At 47.4% G+C, this 18,989-nt stretch overlaps 1 protein-coding gene across 1 annotated transcript in view; it reads left to right on the forward strand.

The window, feature by feature from the left end:
• The window catches only part of MBOAT2 (membrane bound O-acyltransferase domain containing 2), a 65,673-nt gene extending 48,184 nt beyond the window's left edge, over nucleotides 1-17,489 (forward strand). The window contains exons 7-12 of the mRNA XM_029938343.1: nucleotides 1,795-1,987; nucleotides 2,330-2,433; nucleotides 5,899-5,963; nucleotides 7,714-7,846; nucleotides 9,860-10,011; nucleotides 11,805-17,489. Of these exons, the coding sequence (XP_029794203.1) occupies nucleotides 1,795-1,987; nucleotides 2,330-2,433; nucleotides 5,899-5,963; nucleotides 7,714-7,846; nucleotides 9,860-10,011; nucleotides 11,805-12,030 (873 nt within the window). The 3' untranslated portion in view covers nucleotides 12,031-17,489. The remainder of the gene's footprint in view (nucleotides 1-1,794; nucleotides 1,988-2,329; nucleotides 2,434-5,898; nucleotides 5,964-7,713; nucleotides 7,847-9,859; nucleotides 10,012-11,804) is intronic.
• The last annotated feature ends 1,500 nt before the right edge of the window (nucleotides 17,490-18,989 follow it).

Here is an 18,989-nt window from a genome sequence, read left to right on the forward strand (position 1 = left end):
GGACTGTGATGTGTGGTCTTCAGCTAGACTGAAGTGCGCCCTGTAGACATTCCGTTGTTGTGCGAGCAGGGGAGGACGGCCCCTGGGGAGCACCTGTCTGCCTCCCCATGGTGCCTGCAGGACTTTCTCTGCGGCGGCTTGGTTTCTTCGTGAAGGACCCTCCAGCCTTCTGCCATCTCGTGGGGTGGATACAGACCTGACTGTAGTTTCTGGAGCTGAGCCGGCCCGCGCAAGGGGCCTGAGATTTCACCTCTGAGGATGCAGACTCCATAGTCTCCACATTTCCATCCCAGCGCTCACCCCGACCTCCACCCTGTGCCCCTCAGCCTGATCCTGTCTGGTTCAGCTTCTCTGAGAACCAGCGTCTGGCCCCCTGCCGGAATGGTGGAAGGTGTCACCTTATTGAGCAGGGGGCTCTGGGACCAGGGCTTATATCCGGCTTCCCGGGCCCCCACCCCTGCCCTCTGGGGCACCTGATCCTGCTTTGCTCAGCCGTTGTGGGGATTCTCATTGACAAGTGTGCCAGCCGCTGGTTGTGATCAGATGTACGCTCCTTGAGTTTTTGGTTTGCAGCTGAGACCCGGAGGCCACGCATGCGGTCTGACGGCCACAGCGTTTCTCTCTGTGTCCCTGAGATGCCGCGCCCGCTTTTTAGGTTAGCGTGTCGGGCCATTTGTTTCATCTCACCTCGCTTGTAATTATAATTTCTCTCTAATTGCCTGTTTCAAATCTCTTCTCACATGTGTAGGTTAGATATTTTGGGGAGAGGTGAGCAACAGGTAGCCTTTTCCGTCCGGGAGAAAACTTTCAAAGACACGGAGGAAAATGAGAATCAAAGCTGCCGTGGGGGGTCCTTGAACCCGCAGCGCCTCCTAATAAGGCCGCCCGGGAACAAGTAACGCTTTTCCAACAGTGCAGCGAGGCGGGCGTGCGCTTGACTCTGGCCTCTGAGCCCTTTCTTTCAGCACTGTGACCGAGAGCGTTCAGATTGAGCGTTCGTTTGCAGGTTGGTCATCTGAGTATTAGGTTACCGCACAGAACGCTCAAAATGCAAGTATGTCGTCGCCTGCCCTGACCTGGGGACAGCCCTTCCTTCCTCCCGCCGGCTGCTCTCCGTGCCGTCGCCCCCTCACGCCGCGGCGGATGCAAGTGTCCGGCCTCCAATAATCCAAAATCACCACGGTGATTTCACCTTCTCGGCATACAGTAAAGAATGGCGTTTTTTCTTTTTTCCCCCATCAGAGTCTTATCTGCAGATATTTTTTGTTTTTTCGGGTGTGTGGTTCTTTTGCTTTTATGGTCTGTGAACAAAACTGCATTGAAGAACTTTCAGATTTAGAGAGATGCCTGAGTTGTCTATTGTAAAAGTAATGTCTGTGAAATGCATCGCATTTGGGAAATACAGGGAGAAGCGCAGTGGAATAATAAGCTGTGGATGTGTATGTAGAATGTGGAATCCACCTCCACAAGTTTTTAATGTGAATATTTTTGTGTATTCACACCTGTGCTCCTCCGTTTGCTTTCAGATTTTTTTTTTCTTGACCAAAAGCTTTGAAAATACAAATCGATGTTTCCAGTGAGATTTGTCTGGAGGTGTTAGGTAGAGAGAAGGCTTGAAATGTCCCGCTGGGAGATCACGAGGGCCTCAAAGGCCAAGCACAGTGCAGCTGATGATATTTCACTGGGAGATTCTAGAGTCAGTGCTGCCCTCGGGAGGACTGGTTCAGCAGCGGTGGGCAGAGCGACCGGAGAGAGTGTGGGTTATGGTTCTGAAGTCTTGTCTGGTTCTGCCAGGTCGCGGTCACTCAGAAGCTTCTGGTGTGCGGACTCTCCTTACTGTTTCACCTGACCATCTCCAACTCCTTACCCGTGGAGTATAACATCGATGAGGATTTTCAGGCTACGGCGTCCTGGCCAACGAGAGTCATCTATCTTTACATCTCTCTTTTGGCTGCCAGACCCAAATACTATTTTGCATGGACATTAGGTAAGTGACATGCGAGGGGACCTCACCGTTCACGTGTATCTCACCGGACAGCGAGCCGGCAGAGTGCCCTCGTGAGGATCCGTAGTTAAACACCAGTGAGAAGCCTTAGTCCTCTATGAGAAGAAACAAACCTTACAGCTTGTACCCCAAACACAAGCTGTCAGGATAGCCTGGAAATGGGGCCAAGGTCCACGTTATTATCATATCAGATAAAAATGAGAATAAATCTACTTTTACTGCTTAAGAATAAAAGATCCTAATATATGATAACACCTGCCTTCTGAGAGCATGTGGTAGATTGTTACGTAGGCATTTCATACTTTCTCTTTCCCTTGGTTGCAGCGGATGCTATTAACAACGCTGCAGGCTTTGGTTTCAGAGGATATGATGAAAATGGAACAGCTCGTTGGGATTTAATTTCCAATTTGAGAATTCAGCAAATAGAGGTTAGTAAATCATTAACAAGTTACTTACATAGGATACTTTACGTCCCACACTCTGCTTTTATAGCTCATGATGTGACGTCCCAAGAGTGGTGTTGAAGGCTCTTTAATAATAACACTCACTTTTCCATTCAACCAGTATTTGCCAATTGCCAGTCATGTGCCCTGGGCTCTGGGGACTAGCGGATAAGGTTGGTGTGATCCGGGCCCTTGGATCATGGGGCTCTAATCTCCTGGGTGCCACAGAAGGGTGGGTTGTGGTCAGAGGGACGCAGGGTGTGGTGGGGGCTACAAGATAAGATCCAGTTTAGATGAGGCAGCTCAGGGAGGGGTCGTGAAGGAAAGAATGTCTTAAGCTGAGTCCTAAATGATAAGGAGGAGGTTGCCAGGCACTCCAAGTAGAGGGGGATTGGCCAGAGAAATAGAAGCCAGACCGGACAGTCTCAGAGGCCATACTAAGAGTTTTGTGCTCTCACAGAGCGCTGGAGTATGGGGCGTGGATTTCATGCGAGCAAGTGAGGTGATCACGGCCGTGGTTCAGGAGGATCTGGCCACATCGGGGACAAGGAGTTGTCCTCGTGGGACAGTGAGGTCTGTTAGAAGGGTGTTGTGTTCATCCAGGGTGGTGCTGGCCTCAACCAGAGTAGGGACAGTGGGGCCGGAAAGACGTACCCACCTTGGAGGCTGTTCCAGAAGTTGAGCAGAACTCGGTGGTATGTTGGCACTAGCAAGGGAGAATGAGTTATAAACTGGGCCTCAAACAGTTTTATGGCAATGCCTTTCCCTGGGAGAAGGATCAAGAACAGGCACAGGTTTGAAGGGAGAGATACTGTGTGTTCAGATCTCAGACTTATAACTAAGTTGTCCGGCCGACAAATAGATGATCAGACCGGAGCCGCAGCATCTGAGCTGGGCGATGCTAACTGGGAACCAGCAGCGGGTAGCGTTTCAGGTTTGGGAGGAAACTGTGGGCGTGGCCATGAGAGAGAGAGGCTGCGAAGGGACGTGAACCCCCAAGGAGCACCTGTGCCCGTAGGCAGGTCAGAGGAGGGCAGGTCCGGAGGAGGAGCCTGAGAAAAAGGGGAGGAGAACCAAAAGCGGACATCGCTTTGCGAGCCTGAGAGAATGATTCCTGCAGTGGAAGTTCCCGAAACCCAGTGGGAAAGGGTGACAGACAGCCTGGGACTGAGCCTCACCGTCACTGAAAGTGGGACCGTCGGTCAGTGAGCACCTGCGGAGGTGATGCCTTAGGAGAGAGAGTGCCGTGTCTCCAGTACTCTGCCAAGACAGTTAAACCTGCTTAGGTCTCTAGACCTTTCTAAATTTAAAGGGAGTGTACAGCTTAAAGAAGTAATTTAAATGCCAGATCCAGAAGTGGAAAATCCTACAAGACAAATGACCCAGTTTTCCCCTACAAATAAATGATGGCCGAACAGTGCAGGGCAGGGACGGGCTGTTACAGAGTCAAGAGACCGGAGCCTAACAGATGCGCCTTGTTTGCACCCCGATTGTTTGTACCCCGAGTGTTTGCACCCCGATTGAACGGCCCACCTGGAAAACATGCTTTTAAACAGCTGGGGTATTTGAACACAAAATGAGTCTTAGGTGACATTAAGGAGTGGTACGTGGTTTTGTTAGGGCGGATCTCGGCTTTTCCAAAGTCCAGTAAATTCTGAACTATTTACAGGTAAAGAAGATGTCTGATACTTGCTTTGAAATTTTCCTAACGATGTCGGTAATAAAAATGGGGAAGGAGAAGGAAAACCATAATTGTGGAGATTGAGTGATGACTGTATGGCCGTGTTTCTAACTTTCTGTCCATTATGCCCCCCTAAGGAGATTCTGAGATGTGGTTTTCCTAATCAGCCCCCCCTTTACTACTGCATACACTGTGCGTCTGCTTATATGTGTGGACATACGCTCTTAGACACGAAATGAGTCAGAGCCGGTTTTCATCCTCTTGGGGGCGGTTACTGCCCTCAGTGAGGATGCCTGGTGGAAGATAAGGAAAAGGATAGAAGGGGCGCCTGGGAGGCTCAGTTGGTTAAGCCTACAAGTTCGGCTCAGGTCGCGATCTCGCGGTTCCGGACTTCAAGCCCCACATTGGGCTCTGTGCTATCAGCGCAAAGCCGGCCTCAGATCCTCGCTCCCTCTCTCTCTGCCTCTCCCTTGCGTGTGCTCACTCTCTCTCTTCCGCTCTCAAAAATAGACATTCAAAAAAAATTTTTTAAAGAAAAAGTGAACCAGAAGGAGCTACATTTTCTGAAGGAGGCAGGGTGAGCAGCGCTGCAGGCTGCTGAGATCCGGGCCGTAGGAGCAGAGCTCAGGAGAGCCGTCGGCTGCAGCAGCGGGGGAGCCGAGAGATGTTGTGGTAACAGTTTCCTGGGAGACAAGTTATAAAAGCCAGATGGTACGACTCCTCGGCATTTGTCACCGGGGCAGGGCAGGAGGGTGGAGATAAGGCCGTAGCTCAGGGGAACAGGTGATTGAAAGAGAGACTTCTGTTTGATTTTGTTTTAAGATGGAGAGATTGAGGGCTCAGTCAGTTAAGTGTCTTGACCTTTGGTTTCAGCTCAGGTCATGATCTTATGATTCATGGGATCAAGCCCTGCGTCAGGCTCCACGCGGAGTGTGGATTTTCTGTCTGTCTGTCTGTGTCTCTGCCCCTCCCCTGCTCACATGTAGGTTTTTATGCACTCTCTCTCTCAAGAAAAAAAAAGGATGGGTTTAGGACAGAAGTCTTGAATGTCATATGATATTCTGCACTTGGCTTCAGAGGTTATGAGTAGAGAAGATGGAAAGTGTGCTTGATCCAGGATTTGAATTTTGATAGGTGGATAAATTAAAAGGAAGAAGAAACAAATGCATCGAGGATTCTGACGAGAGTAGTAAATAATGCACCAGTCGAAATGGTGAGAAGGAAGTGGAGACACGAGGAGACGGTTACTTAGGGAAGAAGTAGAGACGGAGACCAGAGGGTCCTTCTGAGGTCAAGGGAAAGCTCCGATTGGGAGAGGCTGGGAACGTGGGAAGATGGCGGCCGTTCCGAGTGAGGCCACAGTCCGAGCAGCCACAGACGGTGGCTGAAGAGGCGTGGAGGTGAAGGAAGGAGAGGCTGTGGCTTGATGGGACATCCAGTCCCCAATGAAAGCGTCACAGAAGGGTTACCGAAAGGTCATGTACAGATCAGGAATGCCTTGGGGAAAATTCCATGACAACCCCTGTGGATGTTAACATACAGGAGAAGATGAGGATAATCCATTTACCTCGTAGTCCTCCTCTCTGAGCGCATGCCGCATGTCGTTTATACAAGCACGTTACTGTGTGAGGAAAGCAGCATGGAGGAGAGAATTCTGGACACTGCTGTCAGTGTCGAGTAATTGACTTTTAGCCCAATAAAATGTTAGTGCTACTATTTAAAGCTTCATTATTTTTTTGGCCAAAGAAAAAGGTTCTTTTGTTTTTCAGATGTCAACAAGTTTCAAGATGTTTCTCGATAATTGGAATATTCAGACAGCTCTTTGGCTCAAAAGGTATGTTCCTTCCAGAACAGTCTTTAGCTGGTGCTGTGGCATCTGATACTTGAGGTTGCGCTTCACTGAGTTCAGATTCTTGATTAAATAACAGTGTGTTGAGTGACAACTGACCTTGGTGTTTACCAGGAAGTACTGTTAACATCGTCCAAAGCAAAGTATCAAATCTGAGAACCATTTTGGCCTGAGCATGGACTGTTTCTATCACGGACTTTCCAGGCCGCCTTCCCAGGCATCTTCCCGAGATCGCCAGTGTCCTTCACTGGAGATTTGGTTAAATAAGACAAAGTGACCAACTAAACAATCAGTAGGTTTTCCACAACAGTTCCAGTTGCAAAAATATTCCAATTCGACAGATCGTTCTGTACCTTTGGCACTGGATACAAAGATGAGTAAGACAAAAGGACCCGGGCTCTGCAGTCAGAGAATTCACGATCTTGTTACAAACACAGCTGCGTCACCTCCGGGTGCTGCTCTGTCGTGAGAAGGAGTGGAGAGGGAGAGCAGGGAGCAGGGGCCGGGAGGGGACTAGGGGAGGGCAGGAGGGGACGGGGCGAGGTCGTGAGGAAGAATGTGTCCCGTGGCCAATGGGCAGCCCAGGTGGAGCCACGTTTGTAGAAGATGAAGTTAGGAGGTTGCACAGAAACTCCCAGTGCCCGTGTCACCTTGTTCCCCGTGAGACACGTTGGTGTATCTTGAGTTTATCTTATGAAACGTTACCCCCGTACCAGCCTGGCTCTGAGCACCGTTCTAGGTAAAGCAGTCTTTTTTTGGGAGTGTCCTTTATTTTATGGCAAGTTGTGTTCTTCTTGCCTTGTGACGCCCACCATATGACATTGTCACCTTGTGGTGCTTTGCAATCTCCCCAGTGGCTACCTATTTTCTGAGCTGACTTACTGTGCATTTTTTGTTGCTGTTGTTGCTGTTGTTGTATTTTATTATCTTTTAAAATTTATTTATTTATTTTTGAGAGAGAGAGAGAGACAGATGTAAATGGGGGAGAGGCAGAGAAGAGGGAGACACAGAATCGGAAGCAGGCTCCAGGCTCTGAGCTGTCAGCACAGAGCCTGACGCGGGGCTCGAACCCACCAATCATGAGATCATGCCTTGAGCCAGAGTTGGAAGCTTAACTGACTGAACCCCCCAGGCGCCCCTGTTGTTGTATTTTAAATTTGATAACTTTTGGGGCACCTCGCTGGCTCAGTCAGGAGAGCATATGACTCCTGATCTTGTGGGCATGAGTTCAAGCCCCGTGTTGGGAGTAGAGATTACTTAAAAATAAATAAATAAATAAATGTGATACCTTTAGAAAATCTTATTTTCATCTGTTACAGGGAGATTTTAGACTAAGCACAGCCAGACTTGTCAGAAAGAGGTATTATTAGGTCAACTGAAAGTTCTTAATTAAAGAAACGCTAGTAAAGGAAATCATGAAATAATGTAAAATAAAATGTTAAATATTGAATTTTTTGCTAAGTAGCATAGATTTCCAGACACTGGGAATTATCATCGTAGCTATTACGTGTACCGTAAAAAGATGAAAGTCATATTGACGGTCCTAGATCACTAGGCATATTTAACAGCCTCCGCCTCCCTGAGGTCACGGGTCAAGCTGTGGCCCGGGGTGGGCTGTGCTTGTTTCCTTGCTCCGCCTGAGTCCCGCCGGGTAAGAACAGAGAGGTTCGCTGTGGGCTGTGCAGACTCTGACCACTCACCCGCCTTGGCCCGCGGCGGCGTTCGCGGCTTCCAGGGTGTGTTACGAGCGAGCCTCCGTGAGTCCGACCATCCAGACGTTCATTCTGTCGGCCGTCTGGCACGGGGTGTACCCAGGATACTACCTGACGTTTCTCACGGGAGTGGTGATGACCCTGGCAGCGCGAGCCGTAAGTACCTAGAGCTCCATGTCGTACCTGGGGTGGGGGGCGGTCCGTGGGAACGGGGGGCCCGGACACCCTCTCCCCCAAGGCCTCGTCCGTGTGGCCGCCAGCAGAGCTCCACTCTGGCCCGAAGCGAGGGGGGTGCCGGGCGCGTTTGGTGAGCGCTCCCGCAGGCTCTGCGCCCGAGGAGGGGACTCGCACGTTGGCGGGGGGGGGCCCACAAAGTAATCGCTGTCTGTACACGGTTTCCGGAACGGGAGCTAAAACCCGAGTTAACAAAGATGGGTTTATTTCACAAGGTTCCCCAGAGCTCACACCTGGGGTCCTCCTCTAGGGGAGGAGTGGAGGACAAGGACAGTGACAGAGCCGGTGGGCCGTCCTGGGTGGCGGGGGCCAACACGAGAGGTGGGACACGGTTCTTCGGAGTGTTGACTTGGTTGGAACCTGGGGTCCTATTTTGGGAAGCTGTTGAGAAATCAGGTTGGCGACATGGGTGGGCGAAGAAGGAGGACAGTTCAGTGTGAGTCCTTGAAAGTGACGTGGCCAGAACAGTGCTGGGACAGGCCTCCTCTGGCACGTGCAGGTGCGGAGGCGTCCGTGACATGGTATCGGAGATTTGGTTCGTTTTCAGGTACCTGGGGGCAGGGGTGTGCAGGGGGAATCTCAGAGAGGTGCTAACTGAGGCCTCTACCTTGTGGCCGGTTGTGGTCTCACTGGGCCCACGGTGTATGTGCATGTGTGTGTGTGCACAACCCGAGGCACGTGTGAGGGGTCCCGTGGGCTTCCCAGACAGTGAGGAACACAGTTGTTGGGAGGTGAAAGAAATCCCTTTTGGTTGCGTTGACCTGAGGTGGCCTCATCAGGGACGTGTGGGTGCATTAGGGCTCTGCAAGATGAAGGTTACTGTAAAAGTGAGTGGCGTGGCGGGGGGTGAACATGACATTGTAGGCATGGAAATGATGTTAGCAAAACCAGGTTTGGAAGTGCCCAGTGTGTTTGGAGAGGAAAGGTGAATTGGTTGAAGCACAGATTTCATGAATACCTAAGTACATCGTTCTGGAAGGGGAGAGGAGTGCAGGGACGGAAGGAGGAGGGCCATAGTAGAGGAACTTGAACAGATTGGGAGAGGGCCCAGCCCTCATCTGTCTGCAGCCCTGCAGCCCTAGGGAGCCAGTGAGGGTCTTCAGGGGCGCAGGTGACATGCGGAAAGCCGTGCTTCCCGAGGATTGATTGGCCGCCGGTGGATGGGAGGGGAGAGGGTGGGGGGCTGCGGCCAGGCACGATGCGGAGGGTGTTGGGGTTCCTTCCGGCCACTACGAACTGCAGCCTCGCTGTAGGGAGAGCCATTAACCGCCCGCCAGGTCACTTCTGAACATAGAGACCAGAAAAGCAGGGAACGTGATCGTAGAAACGAGGACGTCGTGTTTGGCTAAGTGTGCGTATTTCAGAACTGAGATGTTTTGGCTTTTTTGGAAGCTAAAGAGTTTAAATAGTGGTTTTTAGGAAACACCTCCTTGGAGAATGTGTGTGGTTGCCATTCATTCTAAGTGTGTCTGGCCTGCGCCCAGCGGCGACACTGTGTCTCACAGACCGGGGCTCCGGGAAGAGGCGGGGGTCTCCTTGTGCCGTACGCAGTAAGGCAGCGCGTAGACAACACTGAAAGCAGACCGAACTCCATGTATCTACGTCACCAAATAGGATTTAAAGAGCTCCAGGCAGTGTTGTTTTTAACTTTTGGGGAAATTATTAATTTTACCACAACCACAGACTGCGGAAGGGCAGTGAAGAAGTCCTCCGTGCCTCTTACCCACATTCCCACGCTTCACTCGCTCCACATTTTTCATGGATTCACGTATTCGTTTTTGCCGAACCAACCTCCCCCGTCAGGGCAGCGCCCTCTTAGGCTCCCACTGGCGACGCGCGAGAATGTCAGCCGCCCCACGTTCCGGCGGGTATAGGCAGTGTAATTTTCTAAGCAACGTCGAAGATAAAGCAAATATTTTTGTTTCTTTATTTCAGATGAGAAATAACTTTAGACATTATTTCATCAAACCTCCCCAGCTTAAATTATTATATGATGTTGTAACGTGGATAGTGACTCAAATAGCAATAAGTTACACAGTTGTGCCATTTGTACTTCTATCTGTAAAACCGTCATTCACGTTTTACAGGTAAGTGTCATGCCGGTGGGAATACCTTTATTTTTTAGAGCAAGCTCTTTGCTGTTGGGTAGCGGAAAAAAATCATGCCATAGCCTTACTTTCTGCGATTACTTTTTCATCTTAGACCAAGCAGCCCCAGGGTTTTTATGGAAGTATTCACACCACTTAGCCCTCAGACGAATATGACTTACAGAAGAATCAGCTGGACAACCACTGCCGTAGATCTCCAGGAGGTTTAACTAGAAAGTGTAGCTGTTCTGTTTGCCCTTGGTTAACTGCACTTACCGAGGGGATTGTTTCACAGTGTGCATGTATATCAAATCATTGTCGTACACCTGAGCCTAGTCCAACGTTTTAGGTCGGTTGTGCCTCAGTTAATCAACTAAAAGAAGCAACATCCGGCTAGACGTGGCCCGTGGGCTGGAGTTTGCTCACCCCTGCTCTGGGCTCAAGGGGTAGGGGTTTATAAATTAAAGCCAAGGCTTATGTGTCTCTCTGGATATTCTGGGAGTGGAAGCAAAATAGATCCTCTGATAATCACGAGTAAGTATTGGTCGAGTCTATGCACCGAGAGTTCAGACTGTCACACTGTTAACTCCACAAAGGAGGGGTAGGGGGACTCGACATAAGATGAACAATGGAAACTGTGACAGAGCAGTTTTAAAGAATAGGTTGTTCCTTATAAGAGAATGTTCTTTCTTTTCATTGCTTTAGTCAAAAGGAAATAGATTACTTGTATTTCATGAATTTGTTCCCTTCTTACTCTGTTTCCCGGGCACCTTGTCTTCTCTGTATTATAGAAATTCTTGTCTTAAATTCCAGGTTTTATCTCCTGATTCTCCCCCTCACCCACCAGATCCCACTCTCGCTGTGGCAGTGAGATCTAGATCAGACAGTTCCTCTTTCATAAAGTCCTCATTACCCAGGGTCTAGAAACGGCCGCACAAAGTGCGTGGTCAAAGATTGTTGAACGGAATATGGTGACACAGAAAGACATTAAGGAACTCCACTAAAATTTCCCCTTTTCACGAAATGATTACTTGTTCTTCAATGTGATTGAGCCGTTGGTTAGATTTTCTGTCCCAGAGACTTTGTTCATGATCACTTAACTTACAGCTATAAAAGCAGCCTTGGTCACATTTGATTTATACTTAATTTCAGGGGTGACACCTCTAATAATATTCTTAATACTGTGACTTTCCTTGATCATATGACAGTGACCACCAAGAGGCAGTATTATCTATTACTCGCATCCCTGGAAAATTTGTCACTTCATCAGGGACCGTCAACGGCCGAGGAGGCCAGAGTATTAAGGTCTTTATTATCTCTGCCTTCTCTTTGCTCACTCAGTATCGGATTCTGTGGATTTGAGATTATCCTCAGGTCACTGCAGCCGCCAATAAGTACCTTTTTGTTTCTGTTCTATGTAGCCATGGACTTACGACCCTTACAAAGGACTGTAACGTCATACCTAGTGTTGTGCTCCTGCTGGTCTGGGCTCATATGCCGCCTTCTACACACCCACCAGCATATGCCTTAGAGTGTCACCTCCTGGCGCAGGGCGGGTGGGACAGGAATGCACGCGTGATGTCGTGCATGCACGCATCCGAAGCGGGGCAGAGGACATATTGACGAGTGTGCAGTTGCTGAGGGTCGGTGATCAAAATTTAATGAAGCAAATTCTGTCCTTTTTCTTTGTTTTATAATAGTTTATTGTCACATTGGTTTCCGTGTAACACCCCGTGCTCCTCCCCACAAGTGCCCGCCTCCATGCCCATCAAACTCTGTCCTTTTTCTTCTAGCTCCTGGTATTACTGCCTGCACATTGCTGGTATCTTAGTATTATCGTTGCTGCCGGTGAAAAAAGCTCAACGAGGAAAGAGTACACATGAAAACGTACAGCTGGCACGATCCAAAAAGTTCGACGAAAGAGAAAATGCCTTGGAACAGAATAGTGTTTCCACAACAAACAGTGTTTGCAGTCAGAGTCAAGAAACAGCCTCTAGACATTCATCACTCAGACAGTGAAGGGGAGAACGTGCCGACGCCTATTTTTTCTATGTTAACAGAAACCTCTCTTAGCACCTTTTCAGGGGATTCGTGTGTGTTTGAAAAGAGGTGAAGCGGGGGAGGGAATCGGACAGATCGAGGCGGGAAGTTTCCTGGACGGCAGGTTGGAAATGGAGTGAACAGCCCCTCCCGGGCCACGTCCCTGCGGGCCACGCCTTATATAAAAATATTTCCATTACTTCAGTGGGCACTCAGGGCCTCAGCGTATGTCCACGCGGTCGTGTGTGCCCTGTGGCTGAATGTATGTTGCGTGTCCCAAGGCACCGAAGAGGTGGACAGGTAATTGTGTCAATCTGGGAGATGGAGAGAAATTAACTTTTCCAAATGAATGTCTTGCCTTAAACCCTCTCTTTCCTGAAATATTGTTCCTAAACGGTATTTTCAAGTGTAATATTGTGAGAACACCGCTTCAATATTTGATGTTATATGCTGTCAAGGAATTCTGGGGGAGTTTTGAAACAGGATCTTGAAGATGTGGATACTTTAAAAATGCAATAAGCATCTCAGTATTGGAAGGGTTTTCCTAAAGTTATGACCGCAGTACGTAGTGAAGCCGCAAACAGGACCAGATGCCAGATTATAGGTAGCTTATTTTCCTGGAGAATTTAATGACTTTGTGTCAGAGCCTGTCAAGGAAGACTTTCTTCTACATAATTAAAGGTTGGTAATGGGATATTTTAAGCTTATTTTCTTAAAAACAAAATCAAAGTGAGAGAAGATGAAGGAAGGCGTGAATGCGGGCGGCCCCACGAGGCCTGGCGTAGAGCTCGCTGGGACGGGCACGGCTGCCCAGCGAGGGTGATTACGTAAGACGTCGAAGTGTCATAACCTTTTATTCTGGTGGACGTGCAAGTGAAATTTCTCCAGCATAAGTTATACAGAATTTGAGGGATTATGAAAACACGAGTGGGGGCTGGTGTGAGGGCCGTGCCAGGGAAGTCACCGAGTCAGGGTGCTGTCTAATCACTTCTTCTCCCTGACAGTTCACTTCATATTCGGGCAAGTTCCAGGGAGGTGAAAGCTTCAGCGGGTCTGGCCCCCATTTTTAGAGAATTAAATCAATTAGTTTCCATACTCTTAAATTCTTACATTTAAAAAAATGTTGCTCTTAACTCTTTTTAATCAGGTTTAGATTCTGTAAGTAGAAAAGTGTGCTTTTATCTTCTAGGCCGTTTTCCCCATAATTAATTTCACCTTGAATCACTAGCTGTCCCTTTAGTCCCGCAGTCTGGTGACGGCCGCGGCGAGCTGGACACAGAGGAGGGGACATGAGGCCACCCTAGGGCTCCTGCCACAGAGAGTGAATCACGGGTCATGGGGTGAGGGAGGGCAAAGGGGACACGGCCTCTGACCTCACCTTTATTCGACCAGTTTATTTCCTTTCTGCCTTACATTTTTAATGAAATCCAAATTGTCTAGCTATGGTGAGTCTTAGTTTTGTCATTAGTAAGTTTGCAAATGAAGTTAAAAGAGAACAACTCTGTGGCTTGAGCTGCATAGTATTTCGTTTAAAGAGGAGCAGCGGGTGTACTGGGAGCCGCCGAGGCCTCAGTCAGCAAAAATCTCAGTGTATCTTTCTAGAACTTTAGAAATATCCTGGTCTTTGTTTATAGAAAATATGATTACTTTTCTAAAGGAAAAAATTTTCCACCTCCTGAGGTTAGCCATGCCCTGTCACTTCCCAGGAAAGGGCAGATAACTAAATAAATTTTCTCTGTTTTCCCATGTAGTGAAATTAAGCTAGATGTGTAATGTGAGATGATGGAAAAGAGTAATCATGGGAAATATCTGCCCCCAAACGGTCTCCTCAGTTTAATTAAAGCTGCAGAGAATCAAATCACTATTTTAAAAAAGTAAACAAGTTCAGAGTTTAAGGGACAAGTCTAGGCATGTCAAAAGTGGAAAGAGAAAAGCGTAATAAAACTTTTTCTCAGCCCATCTAGATGCCATTACAAAGTAATAACTACTTATTTTTATCAGCTATGTCATTTCTCAGCCTGTGAACCTAAATCACTGTTACCTGCTTCTTGTTCAGTGAATGTACCCCAGGAAGGAAGGCGATTAAGTAATTTTCCAGTTACTTTGAAGACGGTCAGTCGGACTGATCTTCATCCCTTTGGGTCAGCCGGTGTTTTGTTTCTTTGTGTGAAATGACTTTAGGATAGCTATTCTCTAATTTTGTGGAAAGTATCCTAAGTATGTAACCTGGAAGAACTAAAGAAATCTGATTCTCAACGTGACTTTTCTTCTCAAGAAGAAACGCTTTGTGCTGTGTGAAACGACTCTATCTACTTGGGGTGTTGTAAGCATTAATCCTTCCACTTATAGTGGAAGAACTGAAAACTGGTGTATCTCGACTGTGGCTAAGCATAAAGGGATTCGCTGTACTATGTGCTTGCTTCTTTCTTTAATCCACACAATAAGATTCAGTGCGGATTTATATTATTTCTCCATTCCTCGGTTGTCACGAAACTACTCCAGATGATTGGTGAACGTCATCATCCTAGTACTCAGGGAACAAAAGGGGGAACAAAAATGTTATTCTTCCCTCAATTTCATTTCCTTGAAACAGTGACAGTTAATTTGATGTATCTCTGCGATCACCATTTTACAAGGAGCTTATTCCCCGATTTAAAAATAAACATTTTTATTGGAACTCAGGGTAATTGGGGACATTAGGCAGCTTCTAAGATGCCAGCAGAGTAGAGAAGGTCTGTTGGGCTCTAACAATGTCCAGCCACCGCTTACGCCACCACCACACTTTTGGTTTAACACCTTTGAAATCCTAACTGTCCTGAGTGGAGATCTGGATGTTGGTCCGGCTCTGTAGTAAGGGACCTTGGGATTTGGGCAAGAGGCTTGTGCTCTCCATGAAACCTTAGTAAGAAATTAAAGGATCAGTTCTGAAAGTTTACAACCAGTCTGTGTGATGAATGGAAGCCATTAGCAAGATCTGTAAGAGTCACGGACAAAGGCAGATTGGCACCTCAACTCCTGCCGTGGTCATTTACTTTTATTGCTTGAGCCCAAAGCCGGGACTTTTCAAAAGCAACTGTGGAAAACCTTTCATTCCGTTAAACCAGAAGGCTGGTGGCACACCCTTTCTCCTGATACCGCCCTTCAAATGAGTCCTGATCACGAAGTGGTCTGTAGTGAAGGAAACAGATTTTCCTTTTGCTTTCTCTGCTTGTTTGTTGGTGTGAAATTGAAGGCGACCTATCCTAGAAAATATTAGTGTAAACCACCAAGTTTACTGGACAGAGTTTACCTATATAACTTCTCAAATATTAATTCATTCTAAGCGAGTTAAAGCACACCTAATTTAGTTACACATTTAACCTACAGAAGATGTTATGGTAAAACTTGGCCATTAAAATAATGACAAACTTTATACTTTTAGTTCAAGGACTAGATTACGTTTAGGACAAAAACAGTCCTTCCCATTTAAAATTCATACCTTGTAAATTTTAGTTTGTATATTCACAAACCACTCTGGACATTTATACTTTTTGGTTTCCTTATTATAGACTTCAAAATCATCAGTCAGTTGATGTTAAGGTTCTCTGTTAAAACTGAAAGAAAAATTACTTGACAGAATAGCTGTTCCAGGAGGGTGCCTGGTGTCGTGAGCGGAGGCTCTGTCCTTTACCTCTGAGTTTTACATCGAAACCGGCCTTTGACGGAGTCTCGTCTGGCCACTAGCGGTCTATCCTGGCTGAACTCGGGAGCATCAGATCTAACACCGGCACGGAACTCTCCGTAATGCCGTGACCTGTCTTCTCAGCTGCCCTCAAGCACCTCCTTACGCTCTCCCTCTGAACCAAGCGGACATTTAACGGGTGGCCGATCATCTATACGGGCACCGTAGATGCGGAAAGTTCTTTCTGCAGCCGTCCTCGTAAAAGTGGGTTCGTGTCCGCGCACATTCCAAATGCTGAAGAAGATTGGCTAAACTGCACCTGAAATTTGGCTTTGAGAGATCAGAGTGTAGAGCGTCTCCACAATGTGTTTCTGCAGCACCACATAGTTAAATCTATTTACAATAACTCTCGTTACAGAAGATTTCCAGTGAAATTTTCCACATTGGTATTTTATAGGAATGCTCTTACACTCAATGACTAAGCTGTTTTTTGAGGCTCTCATTATATAGAGGACGCAGCTGGGTACATTTTAATTGGTGGGCTGCTTATTAATGGTTTTATATGTTTTAAAATAATAATTTATTTTAATAGATTTTTAACATGGAAACCCCAGTAAACCACTGATAAGCTCTATAGGTTGGCGATTGGGAAGATTTTCAGAAATGGAGCCAGAAGACACATTTTAATGCCGACTAATTTATCTGGCCTTTATAATTAATTATACCTGGCTTCTTTTAGAAAACCTTTTTATAAAGCAAAACCAAAACAAAATGATCCCAAGACTAGATGTTCTAGATAGAAGAACTTAAAGATCCGCGCACAGTCACTGCCTGCGCTTTCTCAGTGATGCACAGCCATCTCTCCACTTGGGTTTTATCAGATTTTGCTACTGCAAAAAGGGAAGTAAAACGAAAAACCAAAAGATACAGAGCAACGTCAACAGAATGACTAACCATTTTCTTAATAACATGTCTGAAGTGGAAAGAGTGCCTGGCTACCTTTTACTGAAGTCGTAAATAACTGTATCTGACCAGTCTCGATTTTGGGGTAACTTCTCTGAGAGATTAATTTGGTAGGATCTCTTTTTTGCCCTTCACTGCTTAAGGACACACGTGAAGAGGGCTTCAAAATATGCCTCTTTCCCAAGTTTAAGTACTTTTGTTTCTGTACATGCAGATTTGTCCATAGAGTACCTTTGCTCCTGACTTTCAGTCCCAGGGAGAAAGGAACCAAACACCCGACACAAATGTGTTCCAAGCCAGTCTCCGGCCCTGTCACCTGCACGGCCGCCTCCAAACCAGGAGGGATGACTGTACAGATACTTAGGGGGTAGAAGAGAAATGCTTCCGCGTGCAGAGGGAGACCGAGGGGTTCATTCCTGCCTTCCATTAAGAGTCCGGCCTTGACCTGTGCCTGGGAGTTGCTGGACGTTGTCGCCCAAACCCGAGGAGGGGGCCAGGGTCCGACACCCAGTTTTCACGACGCTCGTCTGCCTTCCCCGGGTGAGACTAGAAAGTGGCGTTCTGTGCTTTTTTTGTTTTTGTTATTCCAAAATATTTTTTTAAAGAAGGGTTATTTTTCAACAGATCCCTAAATTCTCGTCGTACGGTTCTCCGTCTGGACCTGCGCTGCGTCGGTTACACTGTCGTATAACCCTCCTTTCCAGTCACCCACTGCTGGCTGACTGCTGGGTTTTACACGTGTTTGTAACTTAACGTGTGAATGTTCTTTCCTAATTTGTGCGTCTTTAAAACTGATTAAACAGTAGTTTAAAAACGTGTTTGTGTGTTTCTGCTAATTTCAGAGGCGTTAAATTCCATCTACTGAACATGTCAGGAGAGGGAATGGTCTTTCTTTTACTAGAAGATTCTTCAACCTGATGGTTATATTCTAAGGACTCATTAACTCTTTAACTGCTTAAAAATGATTTAAAACCTTGCAAGGACATGGATGGAGCTGGAGTGTATTATGCTAAATGAAATAAGTAAGAGAAAGACAAACACCACGTGATTTCACTCATGTGGAATTTAAGAAACAAAACGGATAAACATGGGAGGTGGGGGAAGAAGAAAAGAGAGAGGGAAACAAGCTATGAGAGACTCTTAGGGATGGAGAACAAACAGTTGCTGGAGGGAAGGGGGTGGAGGGTGAGGAAGAGGGCACTTGTTGGGATGAGCACTGGGTGTTGTATGTAAGTGATGAATCACCGAATTCTCCTGAAACCCATAGTACACTTGTGTGTTAACTAACTACAATTTAAATAAAAATTTGAAAAGAAAAATACTTGGGACGCCTGGGTGGCTCATTAAGTGTCCGACTTTGGCTCAGGTCATGATCTCATGGACTGTGAGTTTGAGCCCTCCATCAGGCTCTGTGCTGACAGCTCGGATCCTGGAGGCTGCTTCAGATTCTGTGTCTCCCTCTCCCTCTGCCCCTCTCCTACGCACGCGCTCTCTCTCCTTCAAAAATAAATTAAAAAAAACATTAAAAAATACTTAAACTAGTCGCATAAACACTTCGGAAGGCGATTAAAACAACCTAAGTCAGGGGTGCCTGGCGGTAGAGCCTGCAACTCCTGGTCTGGGGCTCGCGAGTTCAAGCCTCACGTTGGGCACTTCAAAACACAGAATGAGCCCCACCAGTGCGTACACGGTGTCTGACGCAGAGCACCAGGCTCCCCCTGGGTGTCTGTGGCCTGAACTCAAACTCCAGGGAACTGTGGAATGGGCTTCCAGGGGCTCTTCTAGACGCTGTCATGAGCCACCGCGGGGAAATGTCTTCCGTTAACTTGTACCATCGCACGAAGATGCCAGGCTGGACATGCCCAAGTAAGTCCCGTCCTGGTACTTTCTCCCTGGGAAGGCCTGAGACTGTGATGCCAGTTTAATGACCCCCTTTTGAGACTTGGGGCTGCTCTGACATTGGGCCATGACCACGAGCGGTAGGGACACTGTGCCTCGGGCTGCCGGCCAGCCCGGCACATCCTCACGGACACAACAGCTCGGGTGAACTAACGTGCGTCGCAGGAAGGAAGGCCCATGGCAGGCCAACTATTTTATATAGATGAATATCGTAATAACGTGTTTCGTATTTTTTTCTTTGGATTAGCCATTCCGTGATTAAGGAGTTCCTGCTACACGCGGGGCAACTGGGAAATAAACCACGACCCTGGGCTTCCAGAAGCTAGTAAATCATGACCACATCGTGCAGTAAACACTTGATTGCAGACATGCACAAAGGGCTCTTGGGGCTCATGGCGGGGGCTTGGGAAGGGTG

Source organism: Suricata suricatta, chromosome 4 (assembly GCF_006229205.1).
Source record: "Suricata suricatta isolate VVHF042 chromosome 4, meerkat_22Aug2017_6uvM2_HiC, whole genome shotgun sequence".
In the NCBI taxonomy this organism is placed as follows: domain Eukaryota; kingdom Metazoa; phylum Chordata; class Mammalia; order Carnivora; family Herpestidae; genus Suricata; species Suricata suricatta.